This window comes from Equus przewalskii, chromosome 1 (genome assembly GCF_037783145.1).
Source record: "Equus przewalskii isolate Varuska chromosome 1, EquPr2, whole genome shotgun sequence".
NCBI classification, from domain to species: Eukaryota; Metazoa; Chordata; class Mammalia; order Perissodactyla; family Equidae; genus Equus; species Equus przewalskii.
Window position 1 is genome coordinate 93130159 of NC_091831.1, and position 15244 is coordinate 93145402.

Consider the following 15244-nt stretch of genomic DNA (forward strand, 5'->3'; position numbering starts at 1 on the left):
TAGAGGAGTTTCATAAAGCTAATGAAGTAATGTTGGAGATCTACTGAAATGACACTCAAAGCCATTGACAAATGAGGGTCTGACACAGTTCATTTAATCATTCAGTATCAGGCACTGTTTCCTTTTCCTGAAATCTTTATAATCTGAAATTTAATTTTCATAGTCTGAAAGTGAACAACTAAATTAGGTTTATATATCTCAGAGATGAGGACTCACAGGGAATATGTAAATGAGGAACATCTTGTCCCAGGGCACAATTCCCTGTCATCATCCTGTATACTCCTTTCCTGGGCAGGAATAAAATCTTGAAAAGCTGAAACATCAGTAAATATCTAATCCACTAGGACAGAAATAAAGAAATGGCTTCAAGGTTGTTTGCATTCCGCCAGTGAATTCTTTGAAGAATTCCCAACCAGTCTTGGATGTGAAAAGAGACTAAAAACAATGAACGTCTCTAAGGAAACGGTACCCTTTAAGGCATTAGGATCGGCCCCAGCCATCTTCCTGTGACCAGACTCGTATGAGAGGCAGCCTCGGGTCACAGAGCCACCTCTCTCAGCCCTTGAAACTTTTCCTATCATCCAACAGTACCTTTCAGAGCAATTTTCTGTTCCTGACTCTCTGTGTTGCTGTGTGAAGGCTGTCAAAGCCATCGTCCCTGTCCTCCAGTCTGCTGAGAGCCAGCTGTGGGGCCATGTGTGCCAGGCACTGTTTTAAGCACTTCCCAGCAGCGAATAAAATAAAGGCCCTCCCTCCCGGAGTTAATTTCTGAAGCAGTTTATATGTATTAACAATTAGACAAGGTAGCATTTGAAGGAAAGGAAGTCAAACAAGGATATTGACAAAATAAGCTTTCCAAAAGAGAGCGATGTGACTATCAGGATTGAGAGAGCTGGGAACACTGATGAGCCCTGGAATACGTGAGCGTAGACGCCTGCTGTGTGATGGTACCGAGCAGGCTAACTGTAAAGAGCATCACATCAGGCGCAGAATTTGCTCTGAAATTGTGGTCTCTAAGTGACTTTTTTCTAGGGTCTGCTATCCTTGGATAAACAGGTTATCCTGGGTGGCACTAAGACAGGACAGTCACGACACACTGGAGCTTACGTGGTCACCAGAACCTAACAGTGTTTGTAGCTCTAAGAAGTCACCAGTGTCTGTAATGTTGAATCCCCTTCCTGACTTCAGATGCCTCAATTCCTGAGGGCTGGACCTTTTCTGGTCTCCCTCTGAGAACAAAACGTTTTCCCTTTTTTTATGACTCAGCACTCCTGTTTTACCTGGTGTGAGTGAGAGTGTTAAAGCAGAAAGCGCCGGAACCATCCCTGGGAACAGAGCCAGGTTGTTTCACAGCATTGAAGGGCCAGTGTGGGTCCCTTTAGCTGCCCAGCCTCAAATCATCTGGGTTCTCGATTCCTCTTTATCCCCCACTCCCAGCCCATTTCCAAGGAGCTTCACTGCCACCATGTCTTCCCTTATAATGTCCTCTTCTCTCTTCGCTGCTTTCCTCGTTTCATCTCTCCTAGATTAGAGACATTAGAGATATTTCGTCTCTCCTAGATCATGGGTCTCTCCTCATCCCTCTTCTTCCATTCTCTCCTTGCCAAGTTTGCGGGTCCACCCTGATCTGGCCTCAGCCTTCCAAACTTTATTTCCTACCGCTCTTCTTTACTTCCCTACGTTCCAGTTGAAAAGAGCGGCTCTACTCAATGGTTGTCACCATCTGCCCTCTCGCTGGGCCTTTTTTCTTACTTTCCCCTCTCTGGAATGCCTTTTCTGTGCCTCTCAAGGGCTTCTCTCAGTGCCAGCTCCAGAGGCCTGCCATGGTCTCTTCCTTGTCGGCACTTCAGCAGCACAGCAGCCTTTGCTCTCGTGGGCCTCCACTCGTTTCTCCTCTCAGTCGTGGGTGTGTATGTGTTATCCTTTTCCCTTGACTAGATTATAAATTCCTTAAAGGCCTAATCCATGTCCTGCTTGTCTATGCAGCCCCACAGTCATGCCCGAACACCTTCCCCAGTAGACAGTCAATAAATATTTGTGAAATCAATCTTTTTTTTTATAAAGATAATTTGTTTGGCCAGAGATGGGATGGCTGCCTTCTCATGCAATGAATGTGATGCTTTTTTTCTCCCCCTTTAGTTGTGTCTTTCCCTGGCCCATTGAAAGAAGAGAATCTGTTAAATGTTCCCAAGCCACTGCCAAAACAGCTGTGGGAGACCAAGGAGGTGGGTGAAGAGCGCTCAGCTATGTTTGTTGTCCCTGACTGTTTGCGTTTCAGAGGTCATTGTAAAATCCTGCAGAGGAGAAAACAAGAGGATTTGGGGAAAGAGGAAGAGAGGATGTCTGGGGACAAAGATAGGAAGAATGTACTAGGGAATGATGGTTCAAATAAAAATTATCACAATTGTGTTGATGGATTAGTGCAGTGATCTCTTGACTTCTTCAGTTTCATGTGAATTTACTCATTGAGAAAAACCTGTTAGTCCCTCATATTTCATTCATATTACTAAAAGCACAGAAATCTGGTAATGTCATAGGCAGGCTTTTCTGTTTTGTAGCTAACACCTTCTACCAGTCACAACTCCTGTCTAGAATTGCTGGTTCACCAGATATTCCTTTTTTTTAATCAAGAGCATTTGACCTGAGTCCACCAGGAGTCAGTAGGCAAGTCTTCTGTGGTTCCCGTGAGGCGTTGAGTGTTTGTGTCCACATTGCACTCACTGACCTCCCCCATGGCTCTCTCTGTGAGCCGCACGGTGCCTGAGTTGGCCTTTCTTCCCAGAGGCAAGCTGTGTTGCCTTTGACGGAAAAGAGTTCATGTGTCGCAGCCCTTAGTGATGCTCTGCTGCAGTTGCTTGTGTTGTCTCCGTTCCTAACTGTCCCCGCCTGTTTAGGCTTCCTGTGGTCCGGTTCCACTTCCTTCTGCCAAGTCTGCCAAAGTCATCATTAGCATTAGGATGGGCTTGAAGGGTCTTTTGTAAAAGCAAGAAGTATTTGATGTTTGATCTTTTGGGGGAAGAAAAGAGATATGATGTAAAGTTCCCGTTCTTAAACATAGGAGGAGCAGCCGCACTGTGGGAGGCACAGTGGTTTTAGGGACTTATGTCAGAGGACAGCTCTGTCTCCGGCGAAGAGGGCAGAAGTGCCCACTCTTCCCTGCATGCCAGGGACTGCTCCCTGGGAAGAGGAGCCCCTCCCTCAGTTCTCGTGGGTCTGCAGTCCTCCACAGATCATTTCGGGGAGACCAGCTCAGCCAATAGGTTCCTTCATTTTTTTCAACATACATTCATTGAGCACTTATTGCCAGGCATTCCAGGTGCAGAGATACTGCAATAAAGAAAAAATAAGGGGCTGGCCCCGTGGCCGAGTGGTTAAATTCCCATGCTCTGCTGCAGGCGGCCCAGTGTTTCATTGGTTCGAATCCTGGGCACGGACATGGCACTGCTCATCAGGCCACGCTGAGGCGGTGTCCCGCATGCCACAACTAGAAGGACCCACAACGAAGAATATACAACTATGCACCGGGAGGCTTTGGGGATAAAAAGGAAAAAGTAAAATCTTTTAAAAAAAAAAAAAGTAAGAATTCCTGCACCCTGGAGCCTGTTTTCTAATTGAAATATTTATTTTCTTCTGACTTTAATTTCCTCTTTCTTCACCCTGTTTTGTTTTTCTGTTTTCTTCTTTTCCTCTCAGGCCAATTGGAAAAGGAATGTTTATTTAAAAGCTCTATATGGAAAACCTTGGCCTTTTTGAAGGAAATAATATTCATCTAGAAGATAAATTAAGAAAGCATCAAATTAAGAAAATTTATTAATGTTATGCTACCCTTATGCCTAGAAAAGTCTGGTCAAAACTTAAATGGCTGCTGTGCGAGGATGCTGTTTGTATGGGCTGCTTTCACTTGTTCTAACTGGAGCCCAAGATACTTAGAAAGACACTTTTTGAAAATTTGAATTTGGCTTCACAATGTAAGCCCAGCTTTCTGTCTCTCCCCAGATGCAGTCCCTGTCAGGGCGCCCTCGATCCTGTGATGTCGGAGGTGGCAAGTAAGTAATGTTCTTTTGTTCGTGGCTCAGAGACTGTCCTTCAGCTTTTCCCAAAAGGAAAGTCTTACTACTTTGTTACAGAATCTGGGAAACTTCACTTGTTAGGTATAAATTGAAAGTCAACTGAATTTTCATAAAAACAGCAGCTCTGTTTTGGTACTCATATTTCATTTGTTTAAAGTAATTAAATTACATAACTGTAATAACAAATAAAACCGCCGTAAATATGTTTCAGAATAACACCACTGACTCTTGGTAAACACACAGCTGGACTGGCAGAAGCAGAAGGGAGAGGGCTTCTAGAGCACCCACCAGCCTCATGCCTTTGGCAGGCTCTGGGCACCTGGCAACTTGCTTACGTGGAAGTTAATTAAGAGAGTTTCCGTGAATGTACTTAAGGCCACAGAACTGTACACTTAACAGGGATAAATTTTTTTTTGAGGAAGATTAGCCCTGAGCTAACATCTTCTGCCGGTCTTGCTCTTTTTGCTGAGGAAGACTGGCCCTGAGCTAACATCCATGCCCATCGTCCTCTATTTTTTATGTGGGATGCCTACCACAGCATGGCTTGCCAAGCAGTGCCATGTCTGCACCTGGGATCCGAACTGGCGAACCCCAGGCTGCTGAAGTGGAAAGTTCAAACGTAACTGCTGCGCCTCTGGGCCGGCCCCAAAAGGGATAAATTTTATTCTATGTATATTTTACCACAATGTTCAAAATTAATGGAAGATGAGTGAATAGGAAAATTTGCAATATAAAAAGTTTCTATGAAGCCATTTATTAATTAATGTATTTAGTATTATACAACTTTACTTCCTAAAAGATTTGAGACAGTTGACAAAAATACGTATAGTACAAAAAATTAGTAAAGAGGATCATGAGGAAATTGGGACTAAGGAAGAACGAGAAGATGAGAGAGGTAATGAAGCCCACACATTAACAGATGAAGCAGAGGAAACCCATCAGAAGACGAGTTAAGTGATGCATACAGGCAGTTGCAGGGGAGGAGCAGCGGCTCCCTGATGCTGTGACCGGCTGGAAGAACTCTCTCCCACAGGTCTTCACACAGAGGACTGCCCCTTGGGACTTGATGGGCAGTGTCCTGAGAGAGCACCAAGGGAGCTGCGTGGGGCTATTTATCACAGCGTCCCTCCGTGCTGTCCCATGGCTTGGAACCAAAACCAGCTCAGAAACAGCACCTCTTCCCAGGGCCAAAATAATGTGGTTTGAAAATGGGACCTTTGCATGATCTAGCTGAGAAGAAGCACAGGTTTTAGAGGGTCTGTGGATGAACTAACCCTATTTCGGACAATCCATAAACACTGTTTCCCCCAGTAGAGCTTTCTGTGAGTATTTGCCAGCAGTGAGTTCAGGCCCTCACTATTGAGTACCTAGAGTGCAGACATTCTTCTCGGCTGGTTAAATATAAACTGATGTAATTAACAGCCCACTGAGCCGAGGTGAGGCTGACCTTCTTTTCAGAAAGTCACAGAGCCTGCCAGGACTCCCACCTGGACAGAAGACCAGCACTCCTGGGGGTGTAGGATGTCCCCATAGACAGGGCCAAGGTTTTCCTCAAGAACCAGTTTTGGCTCAGCCCTCAGACAATGAGTGACCCAGGCGGGCTTGGGAGGCCTGCGTTACAGAGTCAGGCTGCAGCACTTTAACCCCTTCCCACCCGCCAAGTTTTACAGCAGGTATTTCTTAGGTAGTCGGTTTCTTGCTCTTACGTTAGAGGTAGAATTCCATTCAGTGACTGCTATTCGTTCAAGTATTTATTGAACCCCTAATTCTCAGCACTGGAGTAGAGCAATGGACGAACCAGGTCAAGTCCCTGCTTTCAAGGGCTTAAGGCTCCAGTGGAGCAAGATGGGCAAAAACAATGAAGCACGTAAATGTACTGTATGTCACGTGTTGGCAAATAGAATGAAGAAAAAGAGGCAAAGTACAGAAAGGGTCACTGATGGGTGTCAGGGAAGGTCCTCTGATAAGGTGATATGTGACCAGAGCCTGGAACGAAGTGAAGGGGAGGAGGGCTCCAGGCAGAGGGACGGCAAGTGCAAAGATCCTGAGACAGCAGTGTACCTGCAGAGCAAGGAGGCTGAGGTAGCTTAGATCTGACTAGGGTAAGATAAGAATCATCAAAGGGTTTCAAACCAGGGAGAGCATCACCTGCCTTATATCAGATCCAAAAGGTGACTCCAGCAGGTAGTCACTATATTTGGAAAGTTACAACTTCTATTTCTCTCATCTGGAGAGATTTTGTTTTGAGCATCAGTAAAGACCTTGTTCACATCGGTCACAGTTTCTCACTCTGCATCCTTGCTCTGTGCCACTGCGCACTTGTTTCTGCCTTCTGCCTTCCTCCCTCTGCCTTCACTCCCACCTGATTGCCCGTGGGTCTTTCTTCTCTCAGTCAGAGCTCATCTATTCTCAGAGTGAGCAGCTCTGGGTTCTCCAGTTTATTTTTCTAGTCCTTGACCTTGAACCCTATAACAAGTTTGCTACGTCTAGCCATCTGAAAGACAAGATACCCAATTCAGCTTTTCTACAACCAAAATCATCCTTCCTCCCCATCCATCCAGTTGGCCACCTTTCCCAACTCCCGTTTCTTGTCAGGCCTCCACAGGTGTCACAGTCCTCCGACTTTCACCAAGAAGAGAAGCCATCAGGAGTGATGCTCAGCTTCCCACTTGCCCCTAGTTCCCCTCTCGCCATCCTTTTTTCCAGGTCTCAGAGACAGGTGTGTCCCTCCTGTTCAAGGCCGGTCACTTCCCCATTCCTGGCCCTTGTCCCCACCGGCCTTTCCGAGGCCTCTCTCTCCTGCTTACCCTTCCCACTCCTGCATTTTCAACCTTCCCTCTCTAGTAGGTTTTCTCTCTGCATTTAAATGTACTTAAGGATTCTTCACTAAAAAGTCCTTCCTTGACCCTGCATTCCCTTTTAGTTACTTCCTTCCTTCTCGTCCAGAATTCTCAGCCACACTTTGTGAAAGGATATTGACTCTTGAGCCTTCCTTACTGCTTGTCCACTCCTCAAGCCGCTGTGGCCGGCCGGCCACCACTGCTGTTCTGATGGAGCTGTCCTCAAGTGACATCCCTGTTACATGTCTTCCTACATCACAGAAACTCACCGTCTAAAACAGAATTTATCTTACCCATACCACCTGCTTTTATCCCCAGTCTACTTGTGCAGCCCATGTTCCCTCTCCTAGTGGGTGGCTCCACGGGTCCCCGTGCCAGAAAATCAGGAGTCATTCTTGAGTACTTCCTGAAATATCTCTGGACTCCTCTCTGTCTCCCCATCCCCATGCTTTCACTGTGTCTTGTTTGACCTTTCAGCAGCATCATAACTCACCTCTCTGCCTCCCGGCTCTGCTCCTTACACCCTGCTCCTCCCTCCCCCAAGTCTGCTAGCCACACTGTCCTAAGAATGAATTCATCCTTAAGCTAATTCATCACCTTCCGCCTGTTCCTAGCTAGTGGCACCTTCCTCCAACCGTTCTCCTCCTTTTCAACCTCACTGCTCTTTTCCTCAGTCAGACCTGGAGCCCAGCAGTGGCCTTCTAACTGGTTCTCCCTTCCATCTTTTTCTGTTCCCTTAAGCCGTCCTCTACACTGTAACCAAAATCATAGTCATAAGAAAATGTCGTTTTCTTAGCTTCAACCTGGGTTCCCTATTTCCTGCAGTCTCTGATCCAGACTCTTCAGAACAGCGTGTCATCTTGCCCTTGTTTTCTTACTTATCTGCCCCTCCCACCTCATCTCCTGCTACCCCATTTCACACACTGTCCTGTCCTTGGTAAGGCCTTCTCTTCTCTAGCCCATCCTGACGTTGACGACTCTTGTTTCTGTGTTCCCAGTGTCGCTTGTACCTAATGGTTATCCTACCCCATATCAGACGTGGCCCAGCATGTTTCCTTCCATATTGCAGTTGCTCGCTTTACCAGTCTGTCTCCTGCCTGCCTATGAATCCAAGAGCAGTGCCTCCTCAGACGCGCGCTGGGAGCCCCTCCCTGAGCCCCTCCACTCCCATGGAGTATAGAATCCAAGGGGCCACAGGGGGGACACCACCTGCCTGAGGGGTGGCCAAGAGGGATGCGGAGTGCGGCCAGAGCTTGGCTCATAGGCTGAAATAGCCACATGTATGCCCTGCGGTGCAGAACTCTAAGGAGCAGGAGAATTCTCAGCTTGCATCTGGCCTTCCAGGCTTTTAGGAAGGTATGATTTGTCAAGATAGAAACATAGAACATGGTTCATTTAAAGGTTTGTTCATCTGATTTATAACTTTTATAAATTTGAAGAGATGGTATATGGGCCTCCATGTGCACTCTCACTCCAGGCCTGCAGATGTTAGGGGCAGGCCTGACCACCAATGTGCACACTTTGCTCCCTGATCGTTGTACTGCAGTACTTAGCCTAGTGCCTGGCACACAGTGACCAACCAACAGATTTTGATAAATGAATGGTAGCATCTCTTTCTCACTTTAAAGTTTGTGAAAACTGTAACTGAAAAACTCTATCTTAGAAGTTATCTGGTTGATAGAGATTCTGTTTTTTTTTTGAGGAAAGGTAATTTAGAAATCTAGCAAAAAGAACCTTATAAATACAAAGCAGTGCGTCACATTTTATATAGTACTTTATAAGTTTCAAAGTTCTTTTGCATCCGTAATCTAATCTGGTCTTGGGCAATAGTCCTGTAAAGTAGACATAGATGACATCCTTACTCCAGTCAAACAGGTCAGGAAATTGCTCTTCACAGAGGTCAAGCCAAGGACGCAAGTTCTCAGATGAGCGAGAGTCAGACCCTGTTTGAGGACTTGGGTCCTTGATACCCACTGCTTTATTTGACAAGGAAAGTATCATATGTGTACTATTCCCCAACAGCCAAGTGCATTTTAGAAAGTAACATTTACCTTTCTTTTTCCAGCACTTTTCCACACAACGGTCAAAACATAGGCCTTTCACCCTTTCTGGGGACCCTGAACACTGGGGGGTCATTGCCAGATCTAACCAACCTCCACTACTCCACGCCCCTGCCTGCCTCCCTGGACACCGGTGACCACGTCTTTGGTAGCATGAGTGTAGGGCACAGTGTGGGCAACCTCCCCGCTGCTATGACGCACCTGGGCCTCAGAAGCTCTTCTGGTAAGTATCCCCCGCTCAGCAAGGACCGTGCCGTGTCCTCTGGGCGCTTGATCCTGGGGGGGTCTCGGCCCAGGTGGCCTGTTAGTGAATTGCTGAATGAGAGTGACTGCATCTGAGTTAGAGATGATAACCTCCCTGTTTTTGTAGCTCTTGACCCTGCTGGCATTTCACTTTGGTGATCTAGGTCTGCTGGATTTCATGAGCTCTGGAGCGGCTCTGCTAAACCTCATTCTCTGTCGCCTTCTCTAGCCCATGCGTGCTGGGGCTTGGAGAATAAGATTCAAGAGTCAAGAAAAGTGTCATTCTGTTCTGTTGGCTGAACAAGTTTAGTGGCTCTTGTCAACATGTGATATTTTGTAATTACAGGTGTCTCTCTAGATCCCTGCAATTTCCCATTGGATTTCAAAAGAGAATATTTTAAATTTTAGAAAATTTATAATGGATACGGTGAAAATATTTATGCTTAATGGATATGTATATTAAATACAAATCTACCACAGTTCAAAATTACTGGTTCAAATTTTCAGAAGTGCTTAAAAATGCAGAATACGGCTGTATTAAAATGCTACCCATAATGTGTCTTGGTGTCACTGTAGGAGTCTGAGTGCCCCCAGCTCGGGCCCCATGTTGAAACATGACTATGTTTACTTGAACCCTGACCAATGTTCCAATTTCCCATTCAATTTCGAGAGAGACTAAAGGGGAAGTGCTTGCTGGTTCACTCTGGGTTCAGCAAGACTTGTCCATGCAAATCAGAACTCACCATCAAATGAGAGTGATCCCCTTTGGGGTAGTCACCTGGAAGGTTCCTATTGGTTGCAGCGATGCTGCCATTGTGCAACATAATATTACATTTGAAGAATTGATTTCAGAGGCAACCTTTATTTTTGGTCATGTTATTATCCTTTTGCTATATATGTGTCCCTGGTGAATTCTCTGTAACAGGGACATCCAAGGTCACATAAGTGAAGCAGCACTGGCACTTGGCTCCCGCAGGTCTTGGGGAAGCTAGCATTCTCCAGTGCTGCCTTTGACACTTTGCTGCAGCTGAAAATCCCATGTTTAATCACTGGCTGTTACTTTCCTCAAAAAAGCATTATTTTTTCTGGAACATGTCAGAACCAGTGTCAAGTTTTAACACTTTCTACCGACTCCTTAAAATGCATGGTATACAAAGTTGCACATATTTTTTTAAAGTGTTTGAGCTTTCTGAATGAATGAATGGTGGTTTTTTTTTTTTTAATCTAAATTCAGAACTTTAGCTCTGATTCTAATTTGAGCCAGCCGAATCTCTGCCCTTTTCATGGAGTTGAATTGTGGGTTAACTAGTTAGGGTTTTATCAGAGACATCTTTCCTACCTTTTAAAAATAATTTGCCAACTAAAAATGCTTTATTTTATCATTTCTTCATTTCCATAACGTTTATCTAACACTTAGTTTTTCATCAATATGATACAACTGACAGTTCTGCTCACCCCAACTGCTGGACAAGAATGATGGGCTGGGCTTTGAAACAGGGGCATTGCCAGTTGAGATACACAGCAGCAGCAGCAGCAGCCTTGTTCACGGAGCAAATCCACTCTGTGCCAGGCCCCGTGCCAGGCACCAGGGATCCAGCAGGGCATGGGACAGGGTCCCTGGCCTCATGGAGCCTGTGCCCTAGCAGCCTGTGTCATGGAAATGCCTTTCCCAAACTCTCTTGCTCCTGCTATAAAATTCACTACCCTCCCCACAAATAAAGCAAAGCGCCAGCAAGAACTTCATTTTCCCTGAATTGGAATAGACTGTGGTGAACAATTTCTCAGGAGCCGGAAAAACAAAAAGAAAGGAACCCGGGGCAGGAGACGTGAGAGTGTCCGTTCCTATGACTCCCTGGGGTGCTCAGGGTATTTAAAGGCTCCACTGAGGCAGCTCCCCCAGAGCCACGACCCTAGTGACAGGACATCTCTAAAGGCAGCAGAGGACCCGGGCAGTGTGCCTGGGACAGACACCTTCGGGACTCAACAGAACTTGTTGTACAGCCCTGGGGTCTTTGTCTGTGTTGGAGCTGAGCACACCGAACATTTCGCTTCCACTAGCCCATGCTTACCTAGGCCTGCCCTCCCAGGGGGTGTACGTGCTCTCACTCCTCTTAAGAGAAACTCATCCTTGTCCCAGTGGCGTCTCTCTCTCCGTCTGAGCTCGTCTTTTCCTTGCGTTGGTCCATCTGACACATTCTCAGTAGGAAAGTTGCCCAGGAGCTCCTTTACATACAGAATCATCGTCAGTACGGATGGTAGGAAGTTAAGTTTCCTTTCATCTTTGGAAAACTCTCTGAAATTATAGCAAGTAACTTGTGAATTTGTTGTCTCCCAGGTCTCCAGAGTTCTCGGAGTAACCCCTCCATCCAGGCCACGCTCAACAAGACGGCGCTTTCCTCTTCCCTAAGTCGCCACCCGCAGACGTCCGCTCCCAGTGCCTCTGCTCTTCACCCTTCACTCCGTCTCTTCTCCCTTAGCAACCCCTCTCTTCCCACCACAAACCTGAGCGGCCCCTCTCGGCGTAGGCAGCCTCCCGTCAGCCCTCTCACACTTTCTCCTGGCCCTGAAGCACCTCAAGGTTTCAGCAGACAGCTCTCTTCAACCAGCCCACTGAACCCATACCCTGCCTCGCAGGTAAAAACAAACACAAACTCACAGTGGAACAGACGGAAGCATGTGGGAAATGGATAGGGTCCGTTACGCCAGGCGTGGTCCCTGAGGTCTCCAGTGCAGTCAGTTCTCACTTATATGTTAAATCAGAGAGAGCAGGAGTGTGAATAATTCAGAATGCATTAATGATTTCTAGTAGCAGATTTCTTGGTCCGATAGCAGATTACTCTTAAGCAAACATTGGACAGTTTGTAATCACTAACTCACAAAGTTGGGGTTGGGGGAAAGAGTAGGGCATAGAGGATGCAATCCAGATATATCTGAGACGGCAGCGGACACCAGGTTAGGATTTTTAAATTGGCATGGAAAATCAATAATTGATTCTCTAAGTTCTTTAAGCTGCAGGGGAACACCGAGGAAGACACTTAGAGCCTTCCTGAAGCTCTGATATTGGCTTAGACCTCCTCCCTAGTTAGGACTATAGATTTGAGAAACAATACTTTTATTATTCATGAAATACTAGGTATAATAAAAATCATAGCTCCGTAAAAGGACCCAAAGAGGTCTATTTAGAAGGAGGCACATTTTGAAGTCATAAGTCTGTTACAGGAATTTAGGAGTTGAAACATCATATTTTAACTTGCTGACTTTGTCTTTGTTCTAAGCCCTTAGGATGGTTCCCTTACCATAACCATCAATATTTTTAACCTATTGGTCACTCTCTAGATACATTATAACGTCGTTTACTCACCACTTCGCTGTAAATGAGTGATGATTTAGCAAGGGGGAGTCAGAACACAGCAGCAGGAGTTAGCAGATCAGTTGTTAGTCACTCTTCACCAGTCGCTAACTACGGGATCTTGATTATATGAGTAATCCCTTCCGGGAGAGGGCGAGAGGATATTTCATAATTGTCTTTTAATGGTTCTTCTGTGTTCTTGGATTGCCTTTTATTTTATTTTGCAAGATTATTTTATAGGATATAAAGAATACACTCTTAATTTCTAGCCACATTTTAAGGAGACTGTGGGGATAGAGAGTGTCGTCTTTCAGATGTTTTCATTTGTTATTTGCTTAATGTTTAGATTTTTAAAAATCCCAGTGTTATTCATGTCGTAGTTTAAAAAGTCAAATAGTTTTAAAGGGCTTGTTATGAAATAACAGTTGTCTTCCCCTCCCACTAACCATATTTCTTTCTGCCTAGACGTGGCTGCTTTCAACCACTTTAGCTAATCTCTGGGGTGTAACTGCTATTTCATGCTTACTTTGTTCTAGATGTTTAGTGTTAGGCAGTATCTAATGGCATCCTACATGGAAGATTAGGAATCAGTTCTCTTTCAACTCTTTTGAACCCTCTACACACACACACACACACACACACACACACACTCCTACTTACCCTCCTCGTCTCCAACAATGTGGTTTGTTTTTCTGATTAGAGCACTACTCAGTGTTTAGTGTTTTTATAGTTAAAATAGTGTAGTCATCATTGAACCATATAGTAAACTCTGAAATAACAGTTTTTTTCTCCTGGGAGTTAATCAATGTCTCACTTTGAAGTTAATCTGGTTTTCTATGTGTGTGTTAATTATTGAATCCCAAACCTTCAGAATTGGGTAGATCTCTCTCAATACATTTAGAAACAACTTCTCCAGTAGCTTTATAAGAATGAGTACGTGTGACCTGGCATGCCTTAAATATGTCTTTATTCTACCCAACGTTTAATTAATAATTGGCTATAGAATTCAAATTTGAAATAATTTTCTCCAGAAATTTTGAAGGTGTTAGTCTATTGCCTTTTAGTTTCTAGAGTTGCTACTGAGAAATCCAGTTGCATTCCAATTCTTACTCCTTTGAATGAAATCTCCTTTTTTCCCCTCTGGAGACTTGTAGGATCTTTTTGTCCCTGGTGTTATGAAACTCCCAGATAATGTGGCTTGACATGAGTCTGGATATTTGGTTGGTTTCTTCATTCTGGAAACTCATATCCTTCATCTCTGGGAAGTTTTCCTTAATTATTTCTTTGATGATTTCTTCCCTTTGATTTTCTGTTCTCTCTTTCTGGAACTCTTGTTGTACAAATGTTGGACATCCTGGACTGTTCCTCTAATGTCCTTATTTTTTTCTTTCGCCTCTTTTCTCTCTCTTTGTCTTTTTTCTCTGCTTTCTGGAAGAGTTTCTCAACTTTATCCTCCAACCCTTATGTTAAGTTTTTCATTTCTGCTCTCATACTTTTAAATTGCCAACAATTCTTTTTTGTTCTCTGAATGTTCCATTTTTATAGCATCATACTTATTCCATGGATGCAATATCATCTTTTATCTCTTTGAGGTTTTCAGTGGTAGTTTTTGTTCTGGTTTCTCTTATTTTTATGTTTTGTAATAGAAATTTTCCAACTTGCATAAAAGTAGAGAACATAATATAAGGAATTCTTCTATACCCATCATCTAGCCTCAACAGTTATTAGCATTTCTGTAATCTTGTCTCATCCATATCCCTTCTTTTAAAAAATGTATATCAAAATACATATTGCAACTATTTTAATGGGTATTTCTAACAGATAAGGAGCTCTTTAATAGCCTAAATATTATAATGGTAATTTTGTTTTTCCTGACTACTTCTTCCTGCCTAGATTTCTCTAAGCTTCTCTTCTCAGTGTGTCTGCCTTCGTCTCTGAGTTTCATTCAGCTGCTTTCCTCATAGTCCTCTGATCCTTGGTGCCCTGCTCGTAGTTAAGAACAGTCACAAACAACCTGATTGGGAGCTCTGTGTAGATGGCTGGGCTTGTTGAGTGTGGTCTTCATTGTTGAGTCATCTGGCTCGGCCATTTCCTTGGGGAACCTCTGATGTTGTAAGTTTTAGGATTTTCTCTCAGGCTTATCAGGTGCCTGAAGGACACTTCTCCTAATCATGCACCTGGGTGTATGCCTGGACACCAGCATTCTGAGAGCCGAGTTGGGAAAGAAGGGTGGAGGGCTCAAGATTCGGAGGTGAGCTTTCTCATAAACCCTGGGTTTCATGTGAGTGCCGCCTTCCAGGGTCTGGTATCCCCTGTCCCGAGACCCTCAGTGGTGCTCCCAGCAGAGGACACCCCTCCAGTCCCCTGGCAGGCAGGGCTCCAGAGCCTGCTTGCGGCTCACCTCCACTTTGCTGAGGTCCCTCTGGCTCTGGCTCTGGCTTCCCCTGCTGCTCCCACAGTCCTGGTTCCAGACCCTTAAGGGCCGCTGTGCTGCAAATCCCATTGCCTCTTGGTTTTTCCCTGCTACTAGCTTAGCATTTGGCTTTCTCAGCTCTGCTAAGACAGTTGCTACTTGTCCATCTGCTTTTCTGTTTGTTTTTTTTTTTAAGATTTTATTTTTTTCCTTTTTCTCCGCAAATCCCCCCGGTACATAGTTGTATATTCTTCGTTGTGGGTCTGTCT

The 15244-nt window shown here is 44.9% G+C and overlaps 1 protein-coding gene across 2 annotated transcripts in view; it reads left to right on the forward strand.

Annotated features, from left to right (window-relative positions):
* The window catches only part of CRTC3 (CREB regulated transcription coactivator 3), a 95195-nt gene that overhangs the window by 73670 nt on the left and 6281 nt on the right, over positions 1 to 15244 (forward strand). For both annotated transcript variants that reach the window (XM_070570977.1, XM_070570987.1), the window contains exons 8-11: positions 2140 to 2225; positions 3997 to 4046; positions 8976 to 9193; positions 11549 to 11847. In XM_070570977.1, coding sequence (XP_070427078.1) covers positions 2140 to 2225; positions 3997 to 4046; positions 8976 to 9193; positions 11549 to 11847 — 653 coding nt within the window. The remainder of the gene's footprint in view (positions 1 to 2139; positions 2226 to 3996; positions 4047 to 8975; positions 9194 to 11548; positions 11848 to 15244) is intronic.